At 54.4% G+C, this 13,199-nt stretch overlaps 5 protein-coding genes across 5 annotated transcripts; all 5 read left to right on the top strand.

Annotated features, from left to right (window-relative positions):
• Window positions 1–679: 679 nt before the first annotated feature.
• Window positions 680–1,784, top strand: LOC126767376 (uncharacterized). Its single transcript, XM_050484905.1, has 2 exons — window positions 680–1,082; window positions 1,153–1,784. Exons 1-2 carry the CDS (start codon window positions 680–682, stop codon window positions 1,782–1,784), a joined length of 1,035 nt encoding a protein of 344 aa, XP_050340862.1.
• Window positions 1,785–2,400: 616 nt separating this feature from the next.
• Window positions 2,401–3,075, top strand: LOC126767375 (uncharacterized). The gene has a single exon (XM_050484904.1). It carries the CDS (start codon window positions 2,401–2,403, stop codon window positions 3,073–3,075), a length of 675 nt encoding a protein of 224 aa, XP_050340861.1.
• A 1,123-nt stretch (window positions 3,076–4,198) lies between these two features.
• LOC126767374 (uncharacterized) lies at window positions 4,199–6,395 on the top strand. The gene is given in 3 exon segments (XM_050484903.1): window positions 4,199–4,327; window positions 4,329–4,952; window positions 6,063–6,395. Coding segments are annotated over 3 exon segments (1,086 nt in total).
• Window positions 6,396–7,057: 662 nt separating this feature from the next.
• LOC126767373 (enoyl-CoA delta isomerase 1, mitochondrial-like) lies at window positions 7,058–7,495 on the top strand. The gene has a single exon (XM_050484902.1). The coding sequence runs from the start codon at window positions 7,058–7,060 to the stop codon at window positions 7,493–7,495; it is 438 nt and encodes a 145-aa protein (XP_050340859.1).
• A 57-nt stretch (window positions 7,496–7,552) lies between these two features.
• LOC126767372 (enoyl-CoA delta isomerase 1, mitochondrial-like) lies at window positions 7,553–7,933 on the top strand. Its single transcript, XM_050484901.1, has one exon. It carries the CDS (start codon window positions 7,553–7,555, stop codon window positions 7,931–7,933), a length of 381 nt encoding a protein of 126 aa, XP_050340858.1.
• The last annotated feature ends 5,266 nt before the right edge of the window (window positions 7,934–13,199 follow it).

Below are 13,199 nucleotides of genomic sequence, written 5' to 3'. Positions count from 1 at the left end.
CTTTACGGTTTGTTGGCTTGCTTTCACCATGTCTTCTACCCGAAGTGAAGTTTTCAAAAGTTGCCCGATTCGTTTTGGTCTTTCGAAAGACAAAGTCACGGGGGTGAGTGCAACGCTCCCAGGCTGCGTTTTCTCTCCACCCCCTCCACCCTTTTCTTCGATGCGCCGCAACCCGCTCCCGCACGCCGCAGATGCACACAACCGTTTCTACTCGATTTTTTCTCTCTACTAGGTGCTCCTTAACCATCAAAACAAGAAAAAAAAAAAGCACACACACACACACACACACACGCACCGTCTACTACATCGGTTGAGCACGCACCGTTTGCGTAGAGAGGAGTCAGTGAGACGCCATGCAGCGTTTAAGCGTCTTTGCATTTGCCGCCCCCTCGGTCTGGCAGAGAACAAGCTCACGCTCTCCATCCCACTTCTGTGCTTCAGTTACAGTCCTTGTCCTCCTTTTATCCTCTTTTTTTTTTGTTTTTGCTTACTGTCTTTGTGTACATGTGTCCGCGCACTGTCTCTTGCGCGTGCGTGCGTGTGCGAAAGGGAAGAAAAAAGATCCGGACAGAGTGTTCTACCTCTCATTTTTCATTCTTTCGTAAGGCTACTAGTGACACACCTCGCGTTTGTTTGTTTTCCACGAGTAGCTTGAGGGAAAGGTTACCGCTGTTAAAGGATGGAGCACGTAGAGGACTTTAGCTCCGAGGGCTCACAGGATGAGCAATACTACTCCAGCTACGAGGATCTTGCGGTCCACAGAGTAATGCTCGCAGACCGTCCCCGCATGGAGTTTTATCGCGACATTCTCACGGACCCCACCGTCGTTGGCGGCAAAGTGATTGTGGACATCGGGTCAGGCAGCGGCATCTTGTCTGCCTGGGCGGCCATGGGAGGTGCCTCGCACGTGATCTCCGTCGAGGCATCGACGATGGCGGATTGCCAGCCGCTCATCTTCAAAGAGAACGGTATCGCGCACAAAGTGACGGTGCTTCACACGACGGTTGAAGCGATGGTGGAGGCCGGCGCGGCCGCGTTTGTGGCTGCGCATAAGTCTGCTTTTACCGAGCGCGGTTTCTGTGGTTGTGTCCGAGTGGATGGGGTTCTACCTTGTGCACGAGGCGATGCTGCCGTCCGTCTTGCTTGCCAAAGAGTTTTTCACGGAGGTGAACGCGTTCTTGGGTGTTTCAACGTCGATTGAGCTTGTTCCTTCCTCGGCGCGCCTCGTTGCGGCGCCTATCACACTCGGCCCACTCTACAAACGGTGCTTTCAGTCTTTCTGGGGCAACATTGATGGAGTGAAGATGGAAACTCTGGGCCGCCTCGCGTTTGACTTCACAGTGAACGGAGCCTCCCCTCTCATTGAAGTCATCCCTGCGGAATGCCTGCTGGTGCAGAAGGACTCCGCTGCCGTGCTGTGGGAGCGCGAGCTCGGGTCGCTGCGGTGCGAAGAACTGGCAGAGTTGGAGGGGATGGCCCATTACAGGCTCTGTGCACCCGAAGGAGAGGCAGCAGACCCCCACAGCGACAAAGGAAAACGCATCGCAGTAGACGGCTTCACACTTTGGTTTGAGGTGGGGCACGGCTCTGCTGTTCTTAGCACTGCGCCGACAGCCGCTTCCACGCACTGGAAGCAAACGACGATCCTCCTCCCACAGCAACTGCGCGAGGAAGGAGTGCTGTCCCTTGAGGCCGTCGGGGACGAGACCCTGGACGTCCGGTTTTCCCTGCGCACCGCTAAACCGGGGAGCCGCCTCTACACCATTGAGTTTGAGCTCTGCTAGGTGGCAGGCAGTGTGAAAGGGTGAGAGGTGGTACTGGCCATGGGGTAACTCTCTCGCCGGTACACCATCCTGGGAACACACGAGTTCCCCCACTAATCCTTCATGCCAGCCTATCCCTGGCTTCTCACGCGTTGTTGCACCGACCTTCTTTCCTATCTTGGCTCTTGTTTGCGTCGAGTGCGCCGCGTGTCCTGTTCAGTTAAATTGCTGAGTCTCTCTTCCGTTAACAGAGTGAACCGCAAAGGAGGAAAAGTGAAAGGAAAACAAAACAAAACAAAAGCTGCGCGCATGCAGACACACAAAAGAGAAGAACGAGCCCTCATTGGCTATGACAATACGTACAACAGAGAAAACTCTTGGGCTCGCGGTGGCCTGGGAGCCCGTGCTATTTTGGACTTGGACCGCTGTCATTAAAACTTCACTTCTCTCTCGTTCTCGTCACTTCACGCTCGGTTACTGTTTTCGGGAAACTCGCAAACGACCAGCCGCGCATCTTTAGCCAGTCATTGGCAACGCAATAGGCGTCCGTCGCTGTCTTTGTGCTTTTTTTTGTGTGTGTGTGCGTGTGTGTGCCTCCTTCATTTTTATCTGTGTCCGCATCTGCGTGCTTTCTCCGATGTCCACCGGCGGCCTTTCGGATGCTTCGCTGAAGTACTTCGAAGGGAAGCACATTCAAGCGCTCTTAGACGAGGCTATGCGGGACGTGCTGCGGGAAATGCCGGACGACCCCTTGGCGTACCTTGAGGAAGCCCTCCGGCGGCCTACACCCCTCCGCCTCGTGATCTCTGGCTTCCCGGGCTGCGGCAAAGGAACGCAATGCCAGCGCCTTGCCGCCCATTACGGAAACGTTCGCCACATCACCGCTGATGATCTCCTCCAGCCGAAGCCCACCGACGGCTCGCCCGAGGGCGTTGCCGTGTCAGACGAAACGGTCGTTGGCACTGTCGTGGAGAGGATTCAAGCGGCCGAGGAGGAGGGTGTCGGTTGGGTTCTTGATGGGTTCCCGAGCACTCAGGCGCAGGCGATCCGGCTGCAGGCGGCCGGCGTGTCGCCTCAGCGGTTTCTTTTTCTGGACGTCCCCGAAACGGTTTGCGCAGCGCGCTGCCTTGATGCGCAGGTAGGCGAATCCCCCACCGCATTGAAGGGCCGAATGTCATACTTCACAGCAAGGAAAGACGAGCTGGTGGACTGCTACCGCCCATTCTACGTCCGCGTGGACGGAAACAGAAGCGCTGACGAAGTGTTCTCTGAGATTTGTGCTCAGTGCGACGCAATCGACATCGCGAAGTAACAAAAAAAAAAAAAAATAGAGAGAACACGATGCAGGCATTCGATTTATTTGAAAAGAATGCGATGAAGGGAAGAGAATCACTCCGACGCCTGACCTTCTTTTGTTTTGTTTACGTTGTTGTTCTCCTCTACGGCTCTGTCGAACATTCGGTTTTGTTGTTTGCTGCGTGTATGCGGTTGATTCATTTTTCATGTAAATACACGGATTCCCTTTTTCCCGCTTTGCGCACCGTTTGAAGCAACTACACACACACACATACAAGAAAAAAGAAACAGAAACAGGAAAAACTGTGTGTAATGAGGCGTACTCAACTGCCCTCGTCCTCTGCAGTGGGGTTCGAGTTGTGCACTCTGCGGGATCCCACCTCCTCGCTAATAAAAAAAAAAAAAAAGAAGATCTTTTTTGCCCCTGGGAAACTAAGCGAAACGATACGTTCTTTTCCTTTCCTCTAAACAGCGATAACAGCAGCAGACGAATGAGTTAGTTGAGTGACACCGCCGACGTCTTTTTTGTTGTTGTTGTTGTTCTCCTCTCTTTCACTGATCATCGTATCTGCTTTTTTTTCTCTTTTTCTTTTCTCAGCAGCAGTGTTCTAGTTAGGAAAGAACGCCCTTTTTGCACAACGGGTGAATCCTTTCACACCGAATCTTACACTGTAGCGCGTTACTCTCTTTCGACCCTCTTACTCTTAGTGAAGGCACCCTAGCGTCCTACCGTGTCCTGGCTGACATAACACGATTGAGAGAACGAGAGAGAGAGAGAGAGAACAACTTAAGATGCTCTCCCCGACCTGTGTGTCTGCCGTCACCGGCTCTTTCACCCGGTGAGGCAAAACATACCGTTCCACTACAACTCAGTGAAGAGCATTTTCCCCTCATTTACTCCAACAACCTACTTGCAAAACAGCGGAACAGCTGGGAGGATTACGAGGGCCGCCGCGAGTTTGACGAGGACCATCCTCCCCGTTGTTGGCACAAAACTGAATGAGCTGACTACCACGCATAAATGGTCTCATTGGGATCAATTTTTGAATCCGCAAATCACGCAGCACGGACGTGACCTGACAGCAACCCCAGAGTACGTTGGGCCCCGTAGTGGCCACAACGTCATCAAGATGGGATGGATGAAGATTGGCGGTAGCTGGAAGTACTCCCGCAGCTACAACGATGCTCGGCGCGGCTTCGCCAAGGGGCAATGGCAGGAGCGCAAAATGACACCGAGGTTCATGCTGGCGCCGCGTGTGTCTGCGGGCCGGGCCACGCAACCGCTATGAGGGCAAAGCTGTCTTTTCCCGCCTTCCGCTGATGAAAATCCTCTGGGCCGTTGACAGCGGACGCCTCAACCCGAACGAGGTGATCACGTTGTATCAGCTCCGCCAGGCGCGCATCATCGCCGATTGGGAGGTGGTGTGGCCCGGTTTTGTGCTGCTGGCCGGCGATGTGGAAAAGGTGCCGTACCCGCTCAACATTGAGCTCCAGAACGCCTCTGCGAAAACGATTAAACTCATCGAGGAAGCGGGAGGCTCCTTCACGTCCGTTTACATGACGCACGAAGGTCTCTACCAGGAGATGAACCCTGAGCAGTTTCCCACGTTCATGGAGCAGGAATTGCCCGAGCACAAAGGCTCCGAGAGCTTTGCCACCAACCCACGGAAGCGTGGGTGGCTGTCTCAGTGGTACGAGGACGAGAGCAAATACGCGCACCCGGACGCCGGCCGCCGTTCTTCGCATTATGTGCGGCCATCAACGCAACGCGACTTCCCCGCGACGGTGGAGGAGTACGAGATGGTGAAGCATCATCAAAAGTGGCATCTTAACCAACCCGGCACTGGCACTGTTTTGCCTTGGCATTCGTACAATACAACAGACTCGCGAAGCGTAGCGCTGGCCGTCTCTAGTGTGGACTTGAAGTTGTGTTTCCACGCTTTTGCTTTCTTTGTTTTCTTTGACTGGTTGTGTACTGCCTTCCCCCATCTACGCTTGTTGATGTGCGCGCCACGAAACGAAAGGGGAAGGGGTGTGTGGGTGTGTGCTTGCAACAGTGCGAGACAGCTGCCTCAAACTGCTCTCGCTTTTTTTTTTTCCTGTTGTTGTTGTTTTGCTCCTTGACAGAGAGTACGTATGAGTGTGTATTGAAATCTTACACAAAAAAGAAAACGCCGCTTTGAATCTGCCGGCTGACCTTGCCAACGCGGTTGCTATTGCTGCGTCGGCATTCCGCATCTCTCTTAATCTCGTCCGTTCACAGACACACAAGTAACTATCTACACACATGGACTCAATGCTCATTAAGGAGAGCATTGCATCACCGTTTTGATGAAAGGGAGACGCAGTGCAGAGTGAAGTGCGAAGAACGTCAAATGCGCTTCGCCATGACGAGAAGGGACAGAAGTTGCTGCTTCGGTAGTCCATAGTTTATTGTTGCGAACGCTACCGAGCTCATTCCCTCTTTTTCTACCTTCCGTTTGCCTGCTCTTCTTTTTTTTTGTTTATCTCTCTTTTTTCCTGTTCTTTTTCTTCTTTTTCATGCATGTCTCAAGGTAGTCTGACGTCTTTCATGACAACTCGTGTAGAGCTGCGGAAGGTGAGATGTCGGCCCGAACCCGACAAACTTTGCGGCGCCCATCACTTTGAATGTTGTGCTGGAGGTCTTTGAGAGAGTCCCGGAGGCCCCCACCCATCGACGTCGCGTTCGTTTGGTCGCCGGTATGGGACTACTCGGTAGACCAGGAACTAGACGAACTCGAAGTTGGGCCTTTCACTTCCCTTGGTGTGCACGAGTTCACGTTGGAGACGGACCCTCCTGATTTTCGAAAGATCCCCGACCCGACTGGACCCACAGCTCTGCTCGTAGCGCTCTCCTACCAGGGCAGGCAATTTCTCCACATTGGCTACAACGTGATTGTACGCTGTGACGGTGACTTGCCTGACGTGTTTACCTCCGCAGAGCCCCTCACCCGAACGCTGGAACGCTGCTTCCCTCGACAGACCGTGATTACGTGGGACAAAGAAGCAACGCCTCCACCGTCGCCCGCATCCACAGAGGCGGAGGCGGAGGATAGCAAGAGCGACAGCGGCAGACTGTCAGTGCACAGCGCCTTGAGTGCGAGGGATCGTGAAACCACTGACACCGCCGGAGCTCCGGAAAGCGTCGGTGGCGATGGTGCGTCGCCCGCTATGAAAAAATCAAAAACAGAAGAACACTCGAGATTGCGACGGACAAGAGCTGAGTTAGGCGCTCGTCGATTTGCTGCCTTTTTCATCGGCATTTTAGCGGGCTCCGCGAAGGAAGAGGTCTGTAGCTCCTCACTTGCTTGCTGAACTGTGTCCTAACTCTTGAATACGACACCGCGGACTCGCTTTTTTTGTGTTAGTGGTTACGGCGTGTGCATACTCTGGCTTTCTTCTCTTCTGTCCTCTGAATGAATTGTGTGCTACCCATAGATCCTCATGGCCCGTCGTGTTGATGTCCCAGGTAGCCGTAGTTGGCAGTCACACGGAGCAGTGAATGCGTCTCTTGATTCACATCCTCCGCTCCCCCTACGATGCGACTGTGGAGCAAGTTCACTAAAAAAAAAAGTGGTAACAAAAAATACATCAAGCGAAACAACAACAACACAAAAACCCACAAAACAGTTTGCTATTTTGCGTGGGAGGCATTGTTCTTTCGAACTTGTCAATCACGTTGCTCTTTCTTGAGCGGTCCTGTTTTGGAGAAGAACGATGCCTTTGTTGCTGTCCCGTTAAAAAAAAAAAGACTGTTGCCTCTTCAGTCCAGCCATGCTTTGCACCGTTGTATCCTTTTTGTTTTTTTTGTTTTGTTGTTGTTTGTTTCGCTGACAAGGAAGCGCATCTGTGGAACGATGTTAAGATTCGCACGCGGAGCGTGTTGTGGTGCAGCTCTCGGTGCCGCGCAGGCGCCCGGGGGAGCGTCCTGGCGCTGTTTGTTTTGCACGTCACGGACGGACTTTAGCAGCACCGCGATGGCAAACAGTGAGGGCAGCGCGCGTGCTGTGCCACCGCCACTTCCTTCTGCTGAATTGAAAGACCTTGTGGTGGTTTCCGAGTCTCCACTGGCGAGGGTGTGTGTCATGGAGCTCAACTCGCCAAAAGCCAACGTTCTCACGGCGGATCTGATGACCCGCCTACTCGCAGCCGTGAAAGACGTGTGCGACCCTGACTCGGAGCAGCGTGCTCACGGCATCATCCTAACGTCAAAGATCCCTGGCATTTTCAGCGGTGGGCTGGACATCAAAGAAATGCTGCGTTATTCCTCACAGGAGCAGTTTCTTTACAACTGGAATCTTTTCCAGAGCCTCTTCGTCACGCTGCATTCCCTTCCCGTTCCGCTGGCCGTTGCTATCAATGGCCACGCGGCGGCAGGCGGTACGGTGGTCGCGCTCGGCGCGGATTACCAGTGATGGCCCGCACACGCCAAGATGGAAAGGCCACCAGCATAGGCCTCGCGGCTGCGCGGTATGGACTTTGCGTCCCCCCCCTACGTTGCCGGCTCATTGGCCCATGTGGTGGGTTTTCGGCGCGCAGAAGACCTCCTTCTCAGCGCCAACACGCTCTCTGCCGATGAAGCTTGCGAAATTGGCTTAGTGGACGAAGTGGTTGATGGTCACGATGAGGCCATTGTACCTTGCCTTGAGTTCATGGAAAAGATTCTAGCGCTCCCGTCTCCGCTCCCATTTTGGGTTGTGAAGGATCAGGCGAGGAAGTCGCTTCTGGCACCGCTTTGCACTCAAGCCTTGCGAACAGTGGACACCGTTGCCTTTTTCGAGATGCTGCAAAACCCCATCGTTCGTAAGAACCTCCAGTTGCACATCACGCGGCTCTCGGAGCGCAAAACATAAGTCGACGCCGTCCGGAATGCGCACCTGGTTTGTGGTAGGCGGTGGCGCAGGATGTGTTTGCGCACCCGTCCCTCTTTACTGTTCTCTCCTTCTCTGTATGTGACTTCCCCTATACTCCAGTAATAAGCGCTTCCCATTTTCAAGTCCACAACTGGCTTGGAATTGTCGCGCGTTGTCAGTTTGGTTTGTGCTCGTTTGGCATGTTCTACCCGCACTCTTCCAGTCGAAGCTATCGGAGGACCATAAGGCTTTTTACAGCCCTTAGGGGGGCCGTTACATTTTCAAGGACTACTGCTGCTGTTGCCGCTTTTGTGTGATTGGGGTGTGTGTCGCCTCTGCGTGCTTGTTGTCGCGGGGGTTCACGGCATCCACTTGCAGAACACCATCTTCTCTCTCCTCTTCTCCTCCTTCCCTTCACCCACGACCCAGGATAGTAGAATCGCACTTATTTTCTTTTGCTTTTAACAGCTCCTTTGTGCTCTTGATACTTTCTTCGACATCGACGAGTTCTCAGCAGACAAGGAACTCTCGTTTGCTTTCCACTTAGCTGATTTTGTTGGGGTGTCACTCTTGCCCGGTGCCTACCGTGGTTCAAAGGTGAGCGGCAAAAACAAAAATAAAAGACGCACAAAGCGCCATTTGCTCCTTGCACTCAAGCCGCTCACCCTGTATTGTTTTTTTTTCTTTCTTTTGCTTGCGACGTTGTGTGACACTGCCTCATTTTTGTTCAGTGGTGTCTTTCCCGTCGTCCGATAGTGATTCTTTTTTTTTTTTTGCCTATTTCTTTGTGTGTGTGTGTGTGTACGTCTTTTACTGGACGAACGCGGCGTGACCTTTTTTTTTTCTTTGTTTGCTTTTTCTGCCTTTTGCATTGTTGCTGGTTTCGTTGTCAAGCGCACGGATAACTTCCTTAATAGCACGGCTAAACGCCTTTAGCCAGTGCCTACCCGCCGAACCCCTCATACCACTCCTTTTTTTTTTGGCGCGAATTGTCCGGCAAAGCAGTAATCACGGTGCGTGACGACGGCACGAACGCAACGGATTCTTCCCTTCTCGCGGATACGTTGAACACAATTTTCTCTCTTGGACACTGTAGTGCCTTTTCAGCTATTATCGTTTTCTCACTTCTTTTGCTTTCCCCATACGTGGACGTCCGGGAAACGTGGCACTTTGCTATAACAACAACAACAACGGCAACAGCAAAGCAAAAGTTCAGAAACACCTGCTCTTGCGAACGCGGTGAAGAGGAGATTCCGGCCTTGCCACTTGTGACTCTCTGAGGACTCTCTCGTTCACGGACGTGCGTGCGCGTGTGCTAACTGAACCGAAATGCATACCGAGACTCCCGGCGTGCACCGTATTCTCTCATCTCTTCATCAGAACATTGAGATGAGCACCGCCACCGCCACGCAGGAGAGTGGCACGCGCAACGACTCTGACTACAGCTCTGACAGCTCGCTGAACGCGACCTTTGTTGGAGGCGGTGCTGGCGGGGGCGTCCAGCCTTTGCCAGATGGCAGCAGCAGCAGCAACGGCAGCGGCCGCGCGGGGGGAGTAGTCTGCGCCGGCCGCGCGGCAGTACCCAGAGTGGCGGGCTGGCCGCTGACACCGCTCCTTTTGGCGCACGCGATACGCTTCTCGGACAAATGTACCGCTTCACCGATGTGCACCGTAACGATCAGGCTGCTGGGGACGAGAGCATGGGCGTGGCGACCATGGACTCTGAGCGTGTGGACCTGCAACACTTGAAAGACCTCGTGAAGTATGAGTCTTCTGACCTCTTTACCCGAGCCTGGAGCCTACTGCCATTGTCTGAGAAGATCAAGGCGTACCCACCCTATTCAGTGCTACCTAATTGTCCCAACATCTTGGAGCAGCGGGTAGGTGACACCGAAGAAATGTCCAAGTTTATGTGTCAAACTGCCGCTGAGCTTGCGGAAAGGTATCCCATCATCACATCCGTTCACTGGCGCGCATTATTGGTGCAGAACGCCGTGCGTAACGAAGCACGGAGACTGGGACAGGGAAACGACACACAACCGCCACTGCCCGATTCCGTTCTTGACCCAATGTGGGAAACAGACTGTCCATTGGACGTTGAGTTAGACTGCGACGATGCGGCTCACTGTGGTCGAGAGGTCGACTCCATCGACTTCAGTGTGGCCATGGGAATGGCACAGATGGTCGAGTCACGCGTGTCACCGCACTCTCGCCGTTCTTCATCAACTTGTGAACCAGTGCCTGGGAAGCACCCGCACAGGCGTTCTCTCCAGCTGGGGAGTGCAGAGTATTAACACGCTTCTCCTTAAACAGATCGACGAAGTGGCTACCTCACTTTACGGCAGCACCCCTTTGAAGACCACCGAGCGTGCCGCCTCAGAGATCCCGGCAGCGGTGCTTGCGGAGCAGGAGAAGGACGTCTCGTGGCTTGGATTGGCCGTTGGGCTGGCCTTCAAAATAGCGTGTGGGTCATCAAATACGGAGCAGTTATTGAGTTTGCTGCGCTTTACGCAGAGGCACCCGCAGAGCGTCACGGAACTTAAGGCTCCTGGGACCGGCTCACTTTTAGAGATGGTGGAAGCCGCTCACCCGGACCGTTATCGTCTGTGTCTTCCTTCCCCAAGCAACGGAAGAGGACAGCAGGTGTGCCTGGATGGCGTCGCTGAAGGCAATTTCACTGCGGTGTCCGAGTATTGCATCACAGGAAATGAGTTAAACCTTCAGATGATCGCCATCACGGATACTGGGTTGTACCGCATTTTCGTTAAAGACACCCTTGTCCATCGAAGCAAGAGTCGCGGAGCTGTGTTCGGCAAACACGTCGGACCTCGTGCTTGACCCCTCTGGCCGAACGTTTTCTTGTGTGGTGTTGACGGAAGCGCAACGCAACGCAGGCGCTGCCAGCTCTCACCTCACTCCTTCATCGCCGGCTGCGTCAGTTTCTTTCAACGCCTACACACTGGAAAAGATTCACGAGATTCGTCTTGCAGAGATGCACCCTACAAGACGCCACTGGCAGCAGCAGCAGGGCGGTAAGCAAGTTACAGCCCCCACCACCGGAAGTAGCACCAGTGGTGAGAAGCCCATCCCGACGTTCGAACTGCACGCTGGCAACGGTGTGTTTGTACAGCCCCATTACGTCTGCTCTGCGTTTGGGAAGGAATCCGGCGGCCTGCATCGCCACGCAGCGGAGCCACGCCAAGGACGCCTTCCGTGGCGCGTCGGCTACAACGCCACGTGCCGGTGAAATACGCTACCTTCACCAGTCTAGGCCCCTGCACGATCTCTAACATCAGCGGAAGGACGGAGCAGGCGACACCGGTTGTTTTATCGCGGGGATGTGACTCCCTCAGCGTGCAGTTTTTTCTTCGCCCACTCCCTTCTATGAGCTCCACCGCCCTCGATGTCGTGACCGTGACCATGGCCAACGATCGCGTATGGCTTAGCGTGGAGGTGTTTTTGTACGCTCTCACAGGCACCGTGCGCCTGGTTTCTCCCACGGCAGTGACGCGGTTGCAGAGGTGGAGGAGTCCCTCTCCACACTATTTGTCGATGGTGGTGACGAGGAAAAGAAAGCGGAAACGTCCCGTGGACCTTGTGGAGCGCTACACTTTCTTCCACGAACGACGTTGCCACTTGGAGCATCTACCGGAACGGCGCCCTGTGCGACGCAAAACTCCGCAGTGGTCCGCTCCTTCGCCCAGGAGCTACACCTGTGTCCATTGACATGCTTCACGGATCATTCTCAGGACAGATAGCAGTATTGCAAATCTGGTCCCGTGCACAAAATGTAGCCGACATGCACGTGGCGGCAGTCGATGGCGTTAACGAGAAGACCTCGTCTTTGCTGGCAAACGTCCGCTTTGACGAGGGCATTGGCTGCTGTGTTCACAGCCCGGAAACCAACCTCACCTGGTGTGGTTCTGGCCTCCATTGGTCAACCTCCCCTTCACCGTTGCCTGTGCGATCCACCGTTCGTGGCGTTGGCGACACCACCGCCGCACTATCAAGGGAGGACAATGTGGATGGTCCCGGTCGACTGGCGTGGAGTCCACGAACGGGACCCCTTTCGCGTGGCTCACAACGGGTTTGAGTTCGTTGTCTTTAGTGAGGACGGCATGGGGACGTGGGTTGATGGGAGTGGGAGGATTGTGGAACAAAGCATGACACGAGTAGACCCGCACGTTGAAATCCCATCGTACTGCCCAACAAACCATAAACTGTACGTCTTGTCTATAAAAGACGGGCTGAATCTTCGTGGGTACGCACTGCCAGGCCCCTCTGCACAGAGTGTCAGCGAGCTTGCCTCTGCCCGCATCGGCCAGGATGCTGCGGGCGGTGTTGGTGCGAGTGGCGGAGGGCAAAGTCCCCACCCATTGCGGAAGTGTCAGAGTTTGTCTCGCGGAAGATGTGCATGCTTCTTTCAACCCGCGCAGATAGCGAAGCCACCTACACGAGCAGCGTCCGTTGCAGCGCTAACGCAGTGGGCCCGCTTGAAAGCGCGAGCTGCCACAATGCGCTCGTTCTCTCCATCAACGGCGCGCACGCCCTTTCCCTGCGCACGATGGCGCGTTTGCTGAGTCTTTCCGAGGACATTGTCTCGAAAATGCGGGAGTCCAAGACGCAGGGAACCCGTTTTGAGCTGTTGCTTCTCAGTCTTTGTGGTCGGCTGTTGGTGCAACAGGCTCGCCTCGTTAAACGGCAGTGCCCAGCTAAGACGGTCCCGCTCGTCGTGGACATCTACCGCTTCCTGCAACATGCAGCCACGGGCGCGCCGCACACCCTTTCATCGCCCCCTTTACCGTCTCTCGACAAGTCTGACGGCCCTGAGTCAACCCTGGAAGCCTTCCTGAGGCACTGCAGGTTTTTGCTCGCCTGCACAAGGTGATGCTAGCCGAGTGCGTTAGCCACGATTATCAACTGAAGCTCATCACTGAGGCTGGCGACTTGAAGGATGTGCGGCAGCTCTTGGTCGCCGAAAACCTACCACTGCTCATTTCTTCTGTCATTGCGAAGGACCTAAAGAAGCCGCTGATGACATTCCTCGGCCGACTCAAGCAGCAATGCCAGGTCGAGGCTGAACAAGTGTTCGCCAGCCGTCATCTTGACTTCACCGTAGCCGAGGCGTTGCTAATTGTGACGATGGGGATGCTTTCCCAGAAGGAGAAACCGCAGTGGCACCTCATCGCCATCGCACTTCTCGCCTCTCTCACGAAGAGTATCTTGCGCAGCTTTCAGCAGCGCTTTCCATTTGCAAGTGACCAAC

Source organism: Bactrocera neohumeralis, unplaced genomic scaffold (assembly GCF_024586455.1).
Source record: "Bactrocera neohumeralis isolate Rockhampton unplaced genomic scaffold, APGP_CSIRO_Bneo_wtdbg2-racon-allhic-juicebox.fasta_v2 ctg5836, whole genome shotgun sequence".
Classification (NCBI taxonomy): Eukaryota; Metazoa; Arthropoda; class Insecta; order Diptera; family Tephritidae; genus Bactrocera; species Bactrocera neohumeralis.
This window is presented reverse-complemented; position numbering and strand designations above follow the sequence as displayed.

What these genes read in the sequence shown, in the direction of transcription:
- LOC126767376 (XM_050484905.1), top strand. Translation starts at nt 680, where the DNA reads ATGGAGCACGTAGAGGACTTTAGCTCCGAGGGCTCACAGGATGAGCAA. An exon ending in TACCGAGCGCGGTTTCTGTG is followed by an intron (nt 1,083 to 1,152) that starts GTTGTGTCCGAG and finishes TGCTTGCCAAAG; the next exon opens with AGTTTTTCACGGAGGTGAAC.
- LOC126767375 (XM_050484904.1), top strand. Translation starts at nt 2,401, where the DNA reads ATGTCCACCGGCGGCCTTTCGGATGCTTCGCTGAAGTACTTCGAAGGG.
- LOC126767373 (XM_050484902.1), top strand. Translation starts at nt 7,058, where the DNA reads ATGGCAAACAGTGAGGGCAGCGCGCGTGCTGTGCCACCGCCACTTCCT.
- LOC126767372 (XM_050484901.1), top strand. Translation starts at nt 7,553, where the DNA reads ATGGACTTTGCGTCCCCCCCCTACGTTGCCGGCTCATTGGCCCATGTG.